The sequence below is a fragment of the Oncorhynchus kisutch genome, linkage group LG9 (genome assembly GCF_002021735.2).
Source record: "Oncorhynchus kisutch isolate 150728-3 linkage group LG9, Okis_V2, whole genome shotgun sequence".
Taxonomy (NCBI): domain Eukaryota; kingdom Metazoa; phylum Chordata; class Actinopteri; order Salmoniformes; family Salmonidae; genus Oncorhynchus; species Oncorhynchus kisutch.
In genome coordinates, this window is record NC_034182.2 from 22,764,043 (window position 1) to 22,783,067 (window position 19,025).

A 19,025-nucleotide genomic window follows, 5' to 3' on the forward strand; every position below is an offset into this window, starting at 1 on the left:
CTAGGGTATCAGGTAGGGTGAATGTGATATGATCCTTGACTAGTCTCTCAAAGCACTTCGTGATGACAAAGGTGAGTGCAACGGGGCGATAGACATTTAGTTCTGTTACCTTAGCTTTCTTGGGAACAGGAACAATAGTGGCCATCTTGAAGCATGTGGGGACAGCAGACTGGGACAGGGATTGATTGAATATGTCCGTAAACACACCAGCCAGCTGGCCTGCGCATGCACTGAGGACGTGGCTAGGGATGCCGTCTGGGCTGTCAGCCTTGCGAGGGTTAACACACTTAAAAGTTTTCCTCACGTTGGCCACGGAGGAGAGCCCACAGGCGTTGGTAGCGGGCCGTGTCAGTGGCACTGTATTGTCCTCAAAGCGAGCAAATAAGTTGTTCAATTTGTCGGGGAGCAAGAAGTCGATTTCCACGAAGGGGCTGGTTTTTGTTTTGTAATCTGTGATTGATTGTAGACCCTGCCACTTATGTCTCGTGTTTGAGCCATTGAATTGCGACTCTGATGCTTTGCTTGTTTGATAGCCTTGCAGAAGGAATAGCTGCACTGTTTGTATTCGGTCATGTTTCCAGTCACCTTGCCATGATTAAAAGCGATTGTTCGCACTTTCAGTTTTGCGCGAATGCTGCCATCAATCCTCGGTTTCTGGTTAGGAAAGGTTTTAATAGTCACAGTGGGTACGACATCTCCGATGCACTTGCTAATAAACTCGCTCACCGATTAAGCGTAAACATCCATGTTATTGTCTGAGGCTATCCGGAACATATCCCAGCCCATGTGATCGAAGCAATCTTGAAGCTTGGAATCAAATTGGTCAGACCAGACCATCTGTTGGACAGATCTGAGCACAGGCATTTCCTGTTTAAGTTTCTGTCTATATGCTGGGAGAAACAAAACAGATTCATGGTCTGATTTGCTGAACGTAGGGTGGGGGAGGGCTTTGTATGCATCGCGGAAGTTCAAGTAGCAATGATCCAGAATGCTACCAGCTCATGTCGCGCATTCGATATGCTGATATAATTTATGAAGTCTTGTTCTCAAGTTAGCTTTGTTAAAATCCCCAGCTACAATAAATGCAGCCTCAGGATGTATGGTTTCCAGTTTACATAGAGTCGAGTGAAGTTGTTTCAAGGCCGACGAGGTATGTGCCTGGGGGGAGATACACGGCTGTGACTATAATCGAAGAGAATTCTCTTGATTGTAAGGAATTCTAGGTCATGTGAACAAAAGGACTTGAGTTCCTGTATGTTGTTGTGATTACACCATGAGCTGTTAATCATAAGGCATACACCCCCGCCCTTCTTCTTACCAAAGAGATTTTTGTTTCTGTCTGTGCGATGCATGAAGAAACCGGGTGGCTGTACCGACTCTGACAACATTTCCCTCTTTTGCAGAGAAGTTCCACATATCGTACAATCACTGTGTAGTCTCAGTTGTCTAAGTAAGAGTCCTCCATCTTAGAAATAAATTAGATGACACTACTCAGTTCATCCAGGCTCTCCTGTAGCTGAACAGCTGTCCGTTTGATTGACTGGAAAAACTTAATGATCTCTGATTTGACCTCAGCCTTTGGTTTTTCACGCACGCATGCATATAGGCATGCACGCACGCACGCACGCACGCATATAGGCATGCACGCACGCACGCACACACACACACGAGAATGTGTGCCAACACTCAAGACAAATATTTAAACACACACACACACACACACTCTCTCTCACACACTTACACCAACAAACACAGGCAAAGATAAGTCTTCCTTCATAATGCCACATCAGCGAAGAGAAAATAAAACAAAGATCCTTGGGCACAAACAAATATGTATCGGTGTGACATGGTGAGGTAGGACCCAGGAGCAGAGAAGCGAACGAGAGGAGGAACAGTGGTTAGAATAAACGTAAACACTTCACTGGGAAAAAGTTCAACAGTAGGTACAATGTAGACTTGGGAAAACAACAAACACTCGATTACTCACTTAGGAGACAAATGCACATGTCAATGAAATCAAACTTCTGCAAAGGGTGACAGAAAACACATCTCTCTAAAAGGAAATCATAATTAGTAACAGAAACGCTTTCGTGTCATTATAGTTTCTAGGAAGGTCTCTGCCGCCCTCTGGTGACAGGTGGAACCATGACAGTAACCCACCTCCTTCTAGGAGCGGCTCTAGCCTCAGAGCCAGGGCAACCACCACGTAGTTGGTTGAAGTCCCGAACAAGTCCCAGGTCCAGGATGTCCCGGGCAGGCACCCACGCTCACTCCTAAGGGGCCGTAGCCTCACCCAGTCCATCAGGTACTGTAGGTTTCCCAGGACCTGACGAGCCTACAACAGATGACGGACGGTGTTGGCCGGGTGGCCATAAACAAGTCGAGGGGAGAAGGTACTGGTCCTTACCAGCTTGAGACAGTAAACATGGAACGATGGACAGACTCTCATTGACCTGGGGAGCTGGAGACGATAGGTTACCGGGTTAATGCGACTCAGGATCTTAAATAGTACTACGTAGAGCGGGGCGAGCTTCCGAGAGTCCACTTTTTAGGGGAGATCACTGGTGGACAGCTACACCCGTTGAGCTGGTCGAAGGAACCGAAGGGGCCTTTGGTGCCAGCTAGCCTGGTGTTGTTGTTGGACAGAGGAGCGAAGCAAGGAGGATCACGCTATGGTCCAGGTGTGGCGACATCATCGACTGAACACCTCTGCTGACGGCACCCCACTTCGGCCGTGTGTTGTGTGCATATTCGGCCCAGATGAGGAACTTGCTCCAGTTGGTGGCCTGAGTGGAGACAAAACATCAGAGTAACTTCTTCAGCTCCTGGTAGACTGTGGGTGGAACCCAGAGGAGAGACTGACCGGTGCCCCCAGTCGCGCGACAAACTGTGTGCCATCGTCCAAGACAGCGTCCTAGGGGAGTCCTTGTAGTCGAAAGACATGGCTAATCGTGAGATCGGCTTTCTCCTTGGCCGAGGCAAGTTGGGTAGGGCGAAGAATGAGAATGAAGGTAGATAACATCAAAAGAGAAAGAAGGTAGATAACATCAAATAGCCAACAATTACAACGTGGGTAACACATTGAATTAGCGCAAACTACTGGAAAATAGTGTGTGAAAACATATGCATGCCCTATTCTTCATTGTGAAAATGTTTATTTTGAATAACCAAATAAAATGACCAGACACAGATTAAACCAAGTCCTGGATTGAAAGTGCTGTCAGTCAATTGAGAAACTCCACCACACTTTATCTGTGTCTGGAAAACTGGCCCAAATGTTCAGTTGGCACTGACCCTGATTGCTTCTCTAACCCTTACTATTTCTCGTAGACATACCAAAGATTGCGTTTACAGCAGAACTAGGAGGAGATGGCTATATACAGTACCGCCCTCGGTGAGAGAAACCAACCTGGCATTTAGCAATGTCTTCACAATCGTTGGTGACGCCTTCAATCCTGCATCAGTTAAAGAGTTGGAAGACACTATCAAATAACTATCAAAGTGGTTGCGAAAAGAGGGGTTGCATCCCAAAGATCTCTCCTATATCCTGAAATGTGCACTCATTCACTACTCCCCACAAATTTAAAACCATTGGATTGGTGTAGGCATAGGGAGTTTCCATATATTAGTAATATCTGTTGAAAGGAAGTGAAAAGTGTACACTTTGGGAGAAAGAGATTATTGGGATGCAACCAGTGTCTCATACTAACCCAATGCAACCCTCATTAGCACTAGCGACATTATGTGTGCTTAAGTTTATATATTTTTTTCACCTTTATTTAACCAGGTAGGCTAGTTGAGAACAAGTTCTCATTTGCAACTGCGACCTGGCCAAGATAAAGCATAGCAGTATGAGCATACAACAAAGAGTTACACATGGAGTAAACAATTAACAAGTCAATAACACAGTAGAAAACAAAGGGGGGGTCTATATACAATGTGTGCAAAAGGCATGAGGAGGTAGGCAAATAATTACAATTTTGCAGATTAACACTGGAGTGATAAATGATCAGATGGTCATGTACAGGTAGAGATATTGGTGTGCAGAAGAGCAGAAAAGTAAATAAATAAAAACAGTATGGGGATGAGGTAGGTGAAAAGGGTGGGCTATTTAACAATAGACTATGTACAGCTGCAGCGATCGGTTAGCTGCTCAGATAGCTGATGTTTGAAGTTGGTGAGGGAGATAAAAGCCTCCAACTTCAGCGATTTTTGCAATTCGTTCCAGTCACAGGCAGCAGAGTACTGGAACGAAAGGCGGCCAAATGAGGTGTTGGCTTTAGGGATGATCAGTGAGATACACCTGCTGGAGCGCGTGCTACGGATGGGTGTTGCCATCGTGACCAGTGAGCTGAGATAAGGCGGAGCTTTACCTAGCATGGACTTGTAGATGACCTGGAGCCAGTGGGTCTGGCGACGAATATGTAGTGAGGGCCAGCCGACTAGAGCATACAAGTCGCAGTGGTGGGTGGTATAAGGTGCTTTAGTGACAAAACGGATGGCACTGTGATAGACTGCATCCAGTTTGCTGAGTAGAGTGTTGGAAGCCATTTTGTAGATGACATCGCCGAAGTCGAGGATCGGTAGGATAGTCAGTTTTACTAGGGTAAGCTTGGTGGCGTGAGTGAAGGAGGCTTTGTTGCGGAATAGAAAGCCGACTCTTGATTTGATTTTCGATTGGAGATGTTAACCACATGTTGACACTGAGGCACTGAATGGCTACAGTAACAAAAGGTACACATCAGTTGCAACGTTTTAATTACAGCCATGCACAGTATAAGGTATGTTTCTTGTTATAGTTGCTTCTGACCTCATCTCTCCCTACTACTCCTCTGAATCAGGCGTCTTCTGACCTCATCTCTCCCCGTTTCCCCTCTGATACAGGTGTCTTCTGACCTCATCTCTCCCTACTACTCCTCTGAATCAGGTGTCTTCTGACCTCATCTCTCTATGCCAGTCCTCTGATACAGGTGTCTTCGATGCGCCAGTGAGACGAGTGTGCTATTTCATCTTCTCATCATTTGCCCAAAGTTAGTCTGTATAGGCGCATGTTGTCTGCGTGTGATCAAACAGAGAATGACAGATTCAGCAGCTACAGTAGGGAAATGGAGGTACTCTACATCTAGAACAGACAGGGAAAACCACAGCACATTAAGTGGCTTCATGCTTTATAGAGCATAAGGATAAATCCCATGAAAAAAACGCATAGGCTGTGTCTCAAATTGCACACTTTTCCCTATATAGTGCATGACGTTTTCACCACCTCCCATAGGGCTCTGGGCAAAAATAATGCACTATATAGGGAATAGCAGGGTGCCATTTGGGATGCAGACATAATGTGTCAGCACTTTACTATAATGATCAAATCAGTAGAACTAATAATACATCACTTTATTTTCTCAGAAAACTGCCAAGGAAATTTTTTGTAAATATATTTGATGCTAATGAACTATTTGTTTAATACAGTTGCAATAAGAGTTTGGTTGTGAAAGTTGTGTGGGGGGAAAAAAGGATTTTAACTCTGTCCAAACCTCGTCTGAGGAATGCTGTTTAATGTTTTAGATTAAGATTATAAAAATTGTATGACATAAAATATGAAATTTAACTCAAAACAGGATTGATTTATTCTGAGTCCTAAAGGTGTGTGTGTGTATAATACTTTACACTACCCACGATGCAGGTCTTTTTACTAATCTTACAAATTAACATAGGCATTATAGATCTATAGATTGGTCTTTGTCTTGGTTGATTATTTTGGTTTTGTTAAGATCCGACGCTTGGTCTTAACATTATTAACATGCATCACTTGTGGAATGATTTTGGAAGCATGAGGACCTTATCTTTTATATGAGCGAGAAATCATTTTCCAAAAACAAAATGTTAAATTGATATACACCTTCAAAGGGTTAGGGTTATGTTTCCCACACGGCCATATCTCCATGTTACAGCGTTTGTTTACAGAAGACAGACGGAAGACAGAGGGACCACCTGTGCTAATTAGCATGCTCTATCTAGCATGCTCTGAAAACCTGTGTGTAACAGAAGGCCACCAGAAACGTGTTGTCACTGAAACATTCTGTCACCTGCAACTGTGATAAAGCAGTTAATTTAAAACAGTATACAGTAAGTATATTTTTTTGTGGAATTATTTTGATGTAACTTAAAAGTAACGGGCTTTATTTTTCTAGAATCGTATTGAAATTGAGAATCTATTCACTTTTAGATGGAGTATTTGGCTGTCAGAGCCAGTCTACCTCTGAAAATAACATAAGATCCTTGGACCTTAAGGAGTAATGGTAGGCTCCTTAAGAGTACATCTTGGACTAACCCCAGACTTTAAAGAGCTAGGTATCAACAAGTCCTGACCATAAAGTAGGAGAGGCTATAAATCGGTATACACTATAAATCATGCACAGAGCTCAGTATCTTTGCTGTATCAGCAACTATTGTTCTGGGTACTCATCCTGCTTCGTATTGAGAACTCCCACATAGGTAAGTACATGTTTTTATTTATCAATTTTAAAATGCTTCTGCCGCAGGTGCAGAATGCCTTATTGATTACAGAGGGATGTTTTAGCTGTGACTGACAGATATTTAAAAAGTGCAGATGCAACGCTTGGAGTGGTTTACCCGTAACTCTGGCCCCATCCAGAAACAACCTCTATCCCCTACACTCTAAACACTTCATAGAGCTGACATAAATGAGTGAAGGCAAAATGCTCTCTAAAACACTGTATAGGGGTTGCCATGATTTTGACTTACAGGCAGCTCAGTGGCAAGTAAAATTCAGTATTTCATGTTACAGTACACTTATTGTAATATCAATACGGTATCAAAGCAAGTACTTGGGAATTAATTTATGAACGAATGGATGAATGAAATTCATTGAGGGTAGGACAATGGATTGGTGCAAGCAGGTTGGCTGCTGGGTAAAGTGTTTACGCATTACAACATTAATTCATATTTGGCGTTTTATATCACTTGCACTTCTAGAGGCCTTTACAAAGGATTCCAAACTGGCAGCGAATACAAGGCACAACAGACCTAAAGGACATAGTAAAATTGCTCAACCATTTAATCACCTAGAGTCAATTGATGCACCGGTACATCAATATAAGTAACATAATAAAAAAAAATACCCATCAACCCCCCAACAGCTTAGACTTACAGTGGTTAATAATTACTGCAATGGGGCACAATAACCATGTGGGATCTAAATTGTTACAGCAGTCTCACTCACCGGTGCAACAAATATAACCTCTTACAAGCCACACCCCCCAAAAAAATTATGAGCCAGAAACAACAATAACATGTACCCACTAGTGGTCAAAAGTTTTTTGGAGCTCCAAAGATACAGTATGTTACTGTATTCTGTGGGGTGGAGTAACAGTACCATTTGAAATACAGCTATTCTTTCCCTGTCCAAAACATGTTCCCACTATGCACCTTAATTTACAGTATGATGCATTAAAACATTACAGCGTGTTTTACTGTTGATAATACCCAGAATTACTCTATGAATGACCGTTTTCCATTACAGTGTAGGCTGTGTGGAACTTTGGCCATACCCATCCCACCCTTTCAGATCTACACAGATCCTAGGGGCTAGAAGTTGTTTCTGGATGGAAACTCTGTGTTCTGATTATAAGCAACAGATGAAAACGAGCCCAGGGCAAGAGGTTGGGTTGATGTCAGCTCACCCCGACATGCAAGCCCAATGAGTCTGAGCTTGTTCTCCTCACAGAGTCCACTAGATGGCACTGCCCAGGTTGTCTGCTGGGCAGTGCCATCTGCCCAGGTTGTCTGCTGGGCAGTGCCATCTGCCCAGGTTGTCTGTTGGGCAGTGCCATCTGCCCAGGTTGTCTGTTGGGCAGTGCCATCTGCCCAGGTTGTCTGTTGGGCAGTGCTATCTGCCCAGGTTGTCTGTTGTCTGCGGACCTCACAGTTGACTCTCTACCTGCCGGGGAAAGCCAGGTAAATACATTGAAGAATGTTAGTAAATACATTGAAGAATGTATTGACTTACATCAAGACATTGCACAACTTCCAGTTGAAACAAAAATACACCCAGTTTGGGGAATGATCTGTACAAAATTAAATGTTTGGTGTTTTTTAAGGAGGGATAGGGGCACAGGGACAACCCAGACCTAAAGGGGAGATAGAGGAGTCAGGAGGTAAGCAGCAGTCCTTGACCTATGATTTTGGGATTTCTATGTTTCGGCCTAGTATGGTTCTCAGAGGCAGGTGTCATTAGTTGTCTCTGATTGAGAATCATACTTAGGTAGCCTGGGTTTCACTGTTTGTTGGTGGGTGATTGTCTATGTTAGTTGCTTGTGTCAGCACCGTTCTCATTATAGCTTCACGGTCGTTATTAGTTTATTGTTTTGTATAGTTTGTATTCAGTGTTCAGTGCTTTCTTTAATTAAAAACTTCATCATGAACCCATACCATGCTGCATTTTGGTCCGTTCCTTATGACGATCGTGACATTGTCAACACGGCAGTTCTGCTTTTCTGAAATTCAATGCATGCAAAATGTCCAGAGATGCCTATGCCATTTATGGCTAAGTATAGCCAATCTAAAAATTCACGTTGTGTATATGTAACATCATTAAGTGACGCAAACCACACATTTATGATGCTTTATATACAATGACATTGTTTTTATATCATGTAAATGTATGAAAAACTTAGAGTCTGGATCTCTTTATTAAACATCTCAGTGTTAACTGCCTATGGGTCCCAATTTGCTTATGCAAAATAACAAACTGCATCTATTCACAAGAGGTTGGTGGCACCTTAATTGGGGATAACGGGCTAATGGTAATGACCGGAGCAGAGATAGTGGAATGGTGTCATACCTCAAACAGGTGATTTCCAGGTGTTTGATGCCATTCCATTTGCTCCGTTCTGGTCAGTATTATGAGCCGTTCTCTCAGCAGCCTCCACTGTATCTAATAGACAGCAATGCAGTTGGGAGTTTTGAATACTGAAACTAGCATTTGCATGATATGCAATGCATTTTCAGGCTGGCTGAACATTGTTTGTAGAATCATATTTGCATGGAATGAGCGCTGTGTGTCACGAGGGACTGGGTGTGTGTGTGATAAGGTGCGTCTCGGTGAGAGGTGTAGGAGTCAGGCGCAGGAGAGCAGGGATTTCTGAGAAGCGTATATATATATATATATATATTAGTCCACCAATACAAAAGTGGCACAGACAAATCCAAAACTAGGCTCTCGAAGGATCAGAAACTCGTGCCAACACACGGAGGAACAACCAGTTCCCGACACGTGCCTAAATAGTGAAAACAATAAACGTCAAAGATAATCGAGCGCAAATACACAAGCTTAATCCCGCACGAACTAAGGCAGACAACAGGTGCCCTATATACACCCAGAAATAAACGCTAATGAAACCAGGTGTGAAAAGGAACACAGACAAAACAACCAGAAAAGGAAAAAGGGATCGGTAGCGGCTAGTAAACCTGCGACGCCGAGCGCCGCCCGAACAGGGAGAGGAGGTACCTTCCGTAGAAGTCGTGACAGTGTGAGGTAAGAATCAGGCGCAGAGAGTTCCACAGGGAAAAGTGCACTTTAATATGGCACCAAAATCCAATGCCCAAAACACAGGGCGCGAAAAATACTGACCAACCCAAAACACAGGGTACACGGTCCGGAGCACGAACACACCCAACGACACAACACGTAACACAAAACAAGGGCGGGTTTACTATTCTTAAATGAGGAAGCACATCAGGGAAACAATTAGACACAGGTGCAACTAATAAGACAAAACAAACAGAAAAAGGTAAAGGGATCGGTGGCAGCTAGTAGGCTGGTGACGACGACCTCCGAGCACCGCCCGAACAGGCAGGGGAGCCAACTTCGGTGGAGGTCGTGACACTGTGTTTACTCTGGATGGCTGTATTTCATACATTACTCTGGTTCTCCTTGGGCAGTATTAATCACTGCTTAATTTTAATGCAAAGAAAACTGGGTCCCTGTTTCTAAGGGCTAATTTGCTCAAGGGGTGCCACACTACTATGTCTGACCCTGTAAAACAACACATTTCACTGCACCTATCTGGTGTATGTGTAACAGTATAACTTTAGACCGTCCCCTACTACTTCAAGGTCTCAGAGCAAGTGACGTCACCGATTGAAACGATATTTAGCGCTCACCACCGCTAACTAAGCTAGCTGTTTCACATCCGTTACACTCACCCCCCTTTTGACCTCCTCCTTTTCCGCAGCAACCAGTGATCCGGGTCAACAGCATCTATGTAACAGTATAACTTTAGACCGTCCCCGGGCGCGAACCAGGGACCCTCTGCACACATCAACAACAGTCACCCTCGAAGCATCGTTACCCATCGCTCCACAAAAGCCGCGGCCCTTGCAGAGCAAGGTGAACTACTACTTCAAGGTCTCAGAGCAAGTGACGTCGCCGATTGAAACGCTATTTAGCGCGCACGGCTAACTAAGCTAGCCGTTTCACATCCGTTACATATGTGACAATAAAACATAATTTTTATTTGTTGTACTTGTATGTTATAGAACCCCACAGTGGCGCTGTCATAAGACCCATAAAATCTAGAGGTCAAACAGGGAAATAATTCCAATCGTTTTTCCACCAGTCATTTTTTTCCCATGGGGGATTTTAGAAACACCTAAAACAAGGGCTGTGTTTCTGGGAAGGCTTATCCTGGAGTGACATTTTGATAACCATGTAAATCTCTTTCGGACAAGGTGACTTTTATCAGTATATTTGGCTTTATTTAGTCTCAGATTCAAAAATGTTAAATAGCATCAAAGTAGACATGCAACGCTACAAATCCCTGCCAGCTCCTGTACGTCATCTCTAGCTGACACCTTAGCTAACAGGTATTGTGTCAATGTAAAACTTGCTCAAGACAGTTCACAAAATTGTCAGTTGAAAGAAATCTAGTCAATGTATTCATTACTACATTTAGCAAAAATATGTAGTTAATACAGAGGCCCAGTGCCTTTCATTAATGGTTGTGAGCTGTGCTGCTTGATCAAACAACAGTATCATGTGACATTTTCTTTGTTAGCAAGCAGCTGATTCCCAAGTTTCAAGGGGAAGTTCACCTATTTTTACATGTGGCCTTTTTTCACTCTTTCTGTGCTTCTAGTTAATCCCCCCAAAAGTTTTTGTTCATAATTTGTTATAGAGAAAATTGTTTGTCACATTTAGCTGATTCTTCACTTGCCATTAACTCCAATACATTATTAAAATGTGTGTAAAATATGTTATAAAACACTCCAAACCAACTCAAATGACATCAGCATCTCTGTCTGGATAATGTCTGCACAAAAAAAAATCACAGTGAATGATGCTATTTATAACAACAAGAAAACATTTGCAAATATTGGATTATGGGACAGTGGAACATTTGTTTTTTAAATTGAGTGCAGAGACATTATCCAGACAGAGATTCTCATGTAATATTAGCGGGTTGGAGTGTTTTATAACATTTTAATAATGTATTGTAGTATATGGCAAGTGATGACTCTGTAACTAAACAAAATATACAAATAATTTTAAAAACAGTTTGGGGGAACAACTACAAGCACAGAAAGAGTGAAAATAAGGCCACATATAAAAATGGCCGAACTTCCCCTTTAAGTTCAAAACTTTATTGTCCATTCTTGTTAGGAATGGACATTCGTCTTCGGCTTACAGGCATGTGGCTCAAAAACAAACACATTCTCATTCTGAACCCTTGAATACATGATATAGAAATGAATTTGTTTAAACATTGGATTTTGATTACTTTAATTTGCATTTAGGAGTCAACAGTAGTCTCCATGTTTTTCAGTTCCTCCAACTGTTCTCTGTAGCTGTTCGTTTTCATGGCTCCTAGTTCCATCAGAAGGTTACACATGTCTGGCTGTCAGCTGCTGATTGTCTTGGCTAGGGCTGGTGCTTGGAACTGAGAAGAACTTCAGTCTACACCCTGTGCCTGTTCAGGCTGAATCTGTACCATGATGTCATTCAGGTTGACTTCTCCAGATTCTTCACTGAGAGTTTGAGTCCCAGACAGACACGGCAGCACCAGGGTCTGAGTCAGTCCTTCATTCTACAACTTGTACGTAAGTAGTATCAAAATTCACACAAAACCCCTCGGCTACCTGGGTAGCTCGTTGTGCTGTCTCGTTCCTTTATATACCTTTCCATGTGAAACATTACGCAATGTTACAGTGTCATTAGGACGCAGGGAAAAAAACTGACATGTTCAAGGACTCTATGAAAAATGTATAAAATGGAACTATTCAAACAGAGTATTCTTAGGCAGCATGGATATTGTCATTTAGCTTGATGCTTTTATGCAGTGTCTTACAGAACAATTTGTGACTCCAATGGGAATTGAACTCACGACTCTGAAGTCTTACTCACCTGAGGTCAAGTCTGTCCTTGTGTGTGTTAACAGATTGCCATTCGCAGACACGTCCATTTTCCAGGATACAGGTGCAACACAAACAAGTACCGGATACTAACAGGCTGCTAAATATGAACGTTTTTGAAATATATCTGTTTGTACTTCAACGGGGTTTACCAGTGTGTATTTGGGCCTGGAAAATGCTACCATCAGGCCAAAAGACAGATTTGGTGCATTGTACACTTTACAATTTTTTAACTGATCTTTATTATTTTACCATGAAGAAACGTTCATGCACAATATTTCAGAAAGATTTCAGTCAATGTTTTATTAACACAATTCCATACAATCATCATGCACTTTCATCCATTAATAGATTGAAATGGATCATTTTGCAGTTGCTTACTACTTTGATACAATTTGTTTCATGAATATAATACACAGGTCAAATCAATCCCGATAGTTGTGATATAAAATTTATATTTTCAGAAGTAGAGGCGTCTGTGATATAGATTTTGATTCTGTAACATTTAGTTGTCATAACTGAGTTGTACAAGCCATGTCTTAAGGATGTAAGTGAGTTTCTGGCGATCAAAACGGACATCTGCCCATACCGGTCTATTACAGAGAAGTTCAATATTAAAGTATGATTGGATCTGTTTATGCATCCCGTACAATCACTGAGTAGATCAGTCGTCTAAGTAACAGTCCTCTATCTTAGGAATGAACGAGATGACGTCACTCAGTTCGTCCAGGCTCTCCTGTAGCCGTTCAGCTGTCTGTCTGATCGTCTGGATGAACTTCATGGTCTCTGACTTGACCTCAGCCTTTGGTTCTTCACATCCAGGCTCCAGCTCAGTGATGGAGTCTGTGTCCATCACTTCTAACTTGCTGGTATCACCAGACTGTTCATTCGCCTTCGCCTGTCGGATGTTATGGATCTCTCTGGCGTCCATGGCGATGAAGAAGATATCAACAGCTACAAAAAAAGCTGAAAATATTCCTGTCGCCACCTCTGCCACACGCACTGCCCTGGCAGTTTGGGCTGCCACCTTGCCAATATTGGCCACCCGGAGTAGTCTGAAGAGCTCTATTGTGCCTGCAAGGCCTTTCCCAGCCCTCACCCCAGCACTAGCAGCGGCCTCTACATTGAAACCGGCACTTTTTATCTTAGAAGAGCTACTTTGCATGAGTGTCTCCAAACCCTCAGCGATGTCTTGTAGAGATGTCACCACAGAGTTCATCTTCTCCTGAAACTCCTTGATGATGTTCTTGATGGCTCGGCGGTCGGTGGACTGATTGACCATGTTGGTGATGTTGGATACTCCGGCAGTGGCTCCACCAGCGACAGCCACCCCAATACCAACCCCAGTGACGATCAGGGAGGCGCCCAGAGTAAAGGGAGCCAGGATAAGCCCCACTATAGAGGTGATTCCTCCAGCTGCTCCAATAACACCTCCCGTCAGACTGCCTATGGTGGTGCTTTTGTGCATACTCTCCAAGCCGTCTGCCAGAGTTCTCAGCTTGTCCAAGGTGGTCTGGAGTTCCTCCACAGTTTTCTCACTCTATAGAAATGCATGACTACATTTAGATGAATGAATGAATGGAAATGTAGATGGTTGGATGGATAAACATACATATTGAACAATTGATTGATTGAAATTGTATAGCAAACCTTTTTTGTGATGAAACTGATAATGAAGGGCTTCGCCATGATGTCACCAACTGAAGGCCTAATGGTCGGGTCTTGTTGGAAGATGTCACACAGGAGGTCGCGGAGCTCAGATGAGAAGCTCTCTGGGAGAGATGGGTAAGAACCTCCCAATATTTGGCGGATGAGCTTGATTGTGTTCTCTGCAGTGAACTGTGAAGAAAGAACTGTCTATGATCACCCAATATCCTTTAGCTAGGTGGTGGACAGGCAAAATAGAATGCATTCAATATGTGTCGGAATAATTGGATGTTGATTGACCCTTCAAGTCAGAATTTTGCATCCTGAGTTTACAAGTTTTGGTATATGATATTTTAACTTTTCAGCTGAAAAGTGATTATACAGAGCAATCTTACAATCTTAATAATTTTTATAAAATACAGGTAGTTAGTTTGACTTTGTCAATGTTAGCTATCTTTAGCTAGCTGGGTAGATACTATTATCTCATTAGTTGAAGAATTATTCCTACTTTAAAACCATTTGACTACACTCAACCTCAACTGGAAAATGCGAAATGAAAATGTGCATTTGAATGCAGGATTACTTACTGCACACTGAAGCATACACAACTCATACAGCACGCATCCCAAGGACCAAATATCACTGCAAAGATGGAAAATAACTAAATAAATTCTCATGTTATTCTCATTATTTTACACTGCATAACCCTCACACGTATAGTTTCACATTTATAACCCCATAATAAAGCCTTCGTAGCTATGTCATAAACATATCCAGTGTGGGGTGTGTGTGTGTGTGTGTCTGTGTGTGTGTGTGTGCGCACGCGCGCCATGACAGCTGATCTCTGAAAATGTCAACTTATTTTACATTTTCATTATTGTCTTGGTCATCTTATTGGCTTGGCTTACCTAACATACAGTATGGCTTGTGACATCACTTTGACATATTTTATGATACCATATCATAGGCCTTGTGACAGAAGGTTCAAGTTACAGTAAATGATTGATTATCCACCCTCAAATGTTTTGTTAGCTTTAGTGATTTCATTCTCACCTCACTATACCTTCAACATTTTGGGTAATTACTAACTATTTAATCAATATCTTAAAAAAAATATAATAATAATAATAATAAATAATAAAAAATATATATTAATATATATTTAAATATGCATATTAAATATTTTCTACCTTTTGGTGTCATACATTCCACCAGTTAGAATCTCTGGACCTAAATAACCCACCATTCCATCCTCGTTGGTCGTCCTGATAAAAGAAATTGGAACATGAACACAAAAAATTTTTAAAATACTCATTGATGTAATCAAAAATGCTCGACTATTAATGTATTTAACTATTAATATGTGTTGTGTAAATTCATCATGAGCCAAGTAACATACTTTTCATTGACACTTCCAAATGCTCCCAAACGAAGTGTTTCAAATTCTGTGAGGAGTACGCTCTAGTATGGATCATAAAATATCATTGTACAGTTGAGGCGTTAAGCAACAGTTTATGACATTCCATTATTTCATTTAGGCACTGACATGAATCATATCATACGTTTTTGCAATCATCTCTATTTGTATTGCTGTGAATTCCATGTCAACAATCCCACCCAAATCATAACGTGCGGTTGATTGTTTAAGAAGGCTTTACATGTGTAGGCAGTCATTGTAAATATGAAATTGTTCTTAACTGACTTGCCTAGTTAAATGAAGGTTACATTTTAATCAAATAAGATAATAATAACTAGGCTTTACATAAAACCTGACATTTTATTAACCCTCCTTTTTCTTTAAGTTTATTTCCAGGCTCTCTTTAAACTAATAGCTTTGGCATGATGTTCTATTAGCGGTACCTGGGGTCTCAGTTCTCTGTGAAGAAGGCCCTGGTCATGTACATGCTTCAGGGCCATGCAGATCTTGACAAACCAGTCCATAATCTGTGAAGGTATCAAAGTAATATATATTTAGCCTAAAATAAAAACAGTTGTGGTGTGGAATTTTCTAGTTATTACTTCAGCTACCTTCTCAGAGTAATCTTCTGTAGGGTTTGTCATCTGCTCTTGTATCTTCTGTGACAGATTTCCCTTTGCACAATGGTCTGTCACTATATAGTAGCAGTTATCCTCTGTGAAAATGTATTAGTAGTTTGTGTGTGAATTCTACCTGAGAATTCTAATCGTGAAACATATTAATACTGTAGTAGTTCACTTGTTGAAGTTGCTGATACTGTATTACCTTGTAATTCCAATACATTGTCTCTGAAACAAATAAAATACATTTAAATACAGATGTAGTTACCTAGAAATGAGTTGTTGTAGCTTACAATGTGGGGGTGACTAATCTGTCTGAGGCTTTCAACCTCTGAGACAATTTCTCCAGCACTGGAGTTCAGGACAGATGTCTGTCAAAACAAATGATATGTGACTTATTGAAAGATAAAGGCATGTTAATTATTTAGTTTATCTTTATGAATACATGTCATTAACAATCATTATTTTTGCACCTGCAGAGTTGCCTATAATTGAAAACCAATTATGAATCCCATCCCTCTGTGATCATTCCAAAAAACTCTTAAGATATAATCAATTCAGAAATAACAAATAGTTCTCACATACCTCATTCAGTTTGATCTCTTTAATGACGAACTGGTCCCCATGTTTGTCAGTAGCTATGACACCATTCTCTACCTCCTTCTGGGTAGTGTATCCTTTCTTCTCAAGGACACTCTGTGTTTTCCCCATCTTTAGATTCCACTGGAATCTGTGTCTCACTCATGTCAATTAGCAATTCAATATTATTTGAAAATCAATCAAATAAATTGCAATATACATTAAGTGTACAAAACTTTAGGAACACCTTCTTAATATTGAGTTGCACCCCCTTTTGCCCCCAGAACAGCCTGAGTTCGTCTGGGCATGGACTCCTCAAGGTGTTGAAAGTGATTCACAGGGATACTGGCCTATGTTGTCTCCAACGGTTCCCACAGTTGTGCCAAGATGGCTGGATGTCTTGTGGGTGGTGGACCATTCTTGATACACAGGGGAAGCTGTTGAGCGTGAAAAAAACCCGGCAGCGTTGCAGTTCTTGACACACTCAAACCGATGCGCCTGGCACCTACTAGCATACCCCGTTCAAAGGCACTTACTGTAAATCTTTGATCTTTCCCATTCACCCCCTGAAAGGCACACATACACAATCCATGTCTCAATTGTCTCAAGGCTTAAAAATCCTTCTTTAACCTGTCTCCTCTCCTTCATCTACGCTGACTGAAGTGGTTTTAAGAAGTGACTTCAGTAAGAGATCATATCTTTCACCTGGATTCACCAGTCTGTCATGGAAAGTTCAGGTGTTCCTAATATTTTGTACACTCAGTGTATAAACACATTTGCGTTTGCGGTAATACAAACTTATACCAGTAAGGTGTATATGTTATTTACACAGGCTTACCTTTGCTTGTCTGTCTGCTGGTTGTGCTGTTGGTTTACCTAAACTATGATTTGAATAGGAGTTCCAGTCTTATGTGCAGGGCTCCTCTGCTTCCTTGGCATGATCAAACTAACCCACCCACACCCATATCCGCATTGCATGTTCAGCAATCCTGGATCAACTATCAACCATTGTGTCAGCTGGGAGGGACTACAGCGAAGTTTGGGCTAAACTAAAGCATTCAGATCATGTGATTTACAAGAACTCATAAATGCCTTTAGGCTAAAGTGAAAGCATTCACAAGTTAGAGTGTTGAAACAAGAGCTGTATACTGTCCTCAACTTGTTTATTTTGTCATGCTTTTTATTGTCCTCTGTACCTGAAACACATGCGTATTATCCGTTGAACAGGGTGAAATAATTATGTGTTTTCATTTTTGGCACACTGCTAAAAATAGATTACAAATTCATATTAAAAAGTAAACAGATATGAGAAAATGGTTTAACATACTGTACATGCATCAGTTTGCTATTATTTTTTTTTCATCTTGTGTTTCATTAAAACAGTTTGCGAGCTGCTTAGCTCTGCTTACCAGCTGGCAGATGTGGTAGAGTAGTATTGCTTTGGGAATTGTCTTTGGTTAAAGATGAATAGGAATTCAAAGGTAGGCTATCCAACTCTACCTCTGAGTGATTTTGTGAGGAAAAATATCATAGTCTTGTTTCAATTTCACATACTATAACAATATTTGCATCACAAGTAATACCAACCTAGCTTTGAGCTCATGGTCCTAAGAGAGCGAATGGCTGATCAAACTGGACTCTTGTATGTGAAAGAACATGACACTAGACTCATGTTTCTTCAACCTTGGTAAACTGAAATAACATGAACATTTTTATTCCAATAATGTTTCTCAGATGGACTGCTGCTTCCCTCCAGTCTCCCCTATCTCGCCTTTAGGTCCGGCTGGTCTCACATGACCCTTTTCTTCCTAAAAAAAATACGACAAACATGATGGCTCTCACCAATCTTAGGACAGTCTGTAAAAGGCGGCATATAAAGTCATATCACAGTTGTATCACACACTACACTGCCATGTGGAGGTACTGTTGTCTACTCTACAGTCTCCGACAAACACTCTCAGGTTCTTTTATTGGTTGTTTATTGGTTAAAGCTCTATTCAACCAGGTTAAGTGCAGAGAGCAGTGTGTTAGAGCAGTTACTACTAGTTTATTCTTGAAGTAACATGCAACTGAAGCCACTGCAATGAATTAACACATTGACAACAAATACATTTTTCAAGACAGACCTTCTGTCCGATGTGGATGACACACAACTACTTTTCCGTCAGCCTGTTTTGTTGGAATTGAGTTTAGGCCTTCCATGGTGACGTCATCATGTGATACATTTGTTAAAATAGACCAATAGCTGTAACGCTCGTCTGAAGAGGACCAAAGCGCAGCGTGGTACGTGTTCATGATGATTTATTCAGAACTGAACACTGAAACAAAATAAA

The 19,025-nt window shown here is 41.5% G+C and overlaps 1 protein-coding gene across 5 annotated transcripts; it reads right to left on the bottom strand.

Moving 5' to 3' along the window:
- Window positions 1–12,706: 12,706 nt before the first annotated feature.
- Window positions 12,707–17,713, bottom strand: LOC109896901 (serine/threonine-protein kinase Nek11). 5 transcript variants are annotated; one of them, XM_020491341.2, is made up of 10 exons: window positions 17,531–17,713; window positions 16,699–16,853; window positions 16,382–16,484; window positions 16,105–16,208; window positions 15,937–16,020; window positions 15,476–15,537; window positions 15,267–15,341; window positions 14,664–14,718; window positions 14,080–14,268; window positions 12,707–13,969 (listed from the first exon to the last, which is right to left on the bottom strand). In XM_020491341.2, exons 2-10 carry the CDS (start codon window positions 16,822–16,824, stop codon window positions 13,094–13,096), a joined length of 1,674 nt encoding a protein of 557 aa, XP_020346930.1. In that variant the 5' UTR covers window positions 16,825–16,853; window positions 17,531–17,713; the 3' UTR covers window positions 12,707–13,093. The 5 variants fall into 5 exon arrangements, with proteins under 5 accessions (XP_020346930.1, XP_031688019.1, XP_031688018.1 ...); XM_031832159.1 differs by having other exon boundaries at window positions 16,699–17,258; XM_020491340.2 differs by having other exon boundaries at window positions 12,713–13,969; window positions 16,699–16,843.
- Between the last annotated feature and the right edge of the window lie 1,312 nt (window positions 17,714–19,025).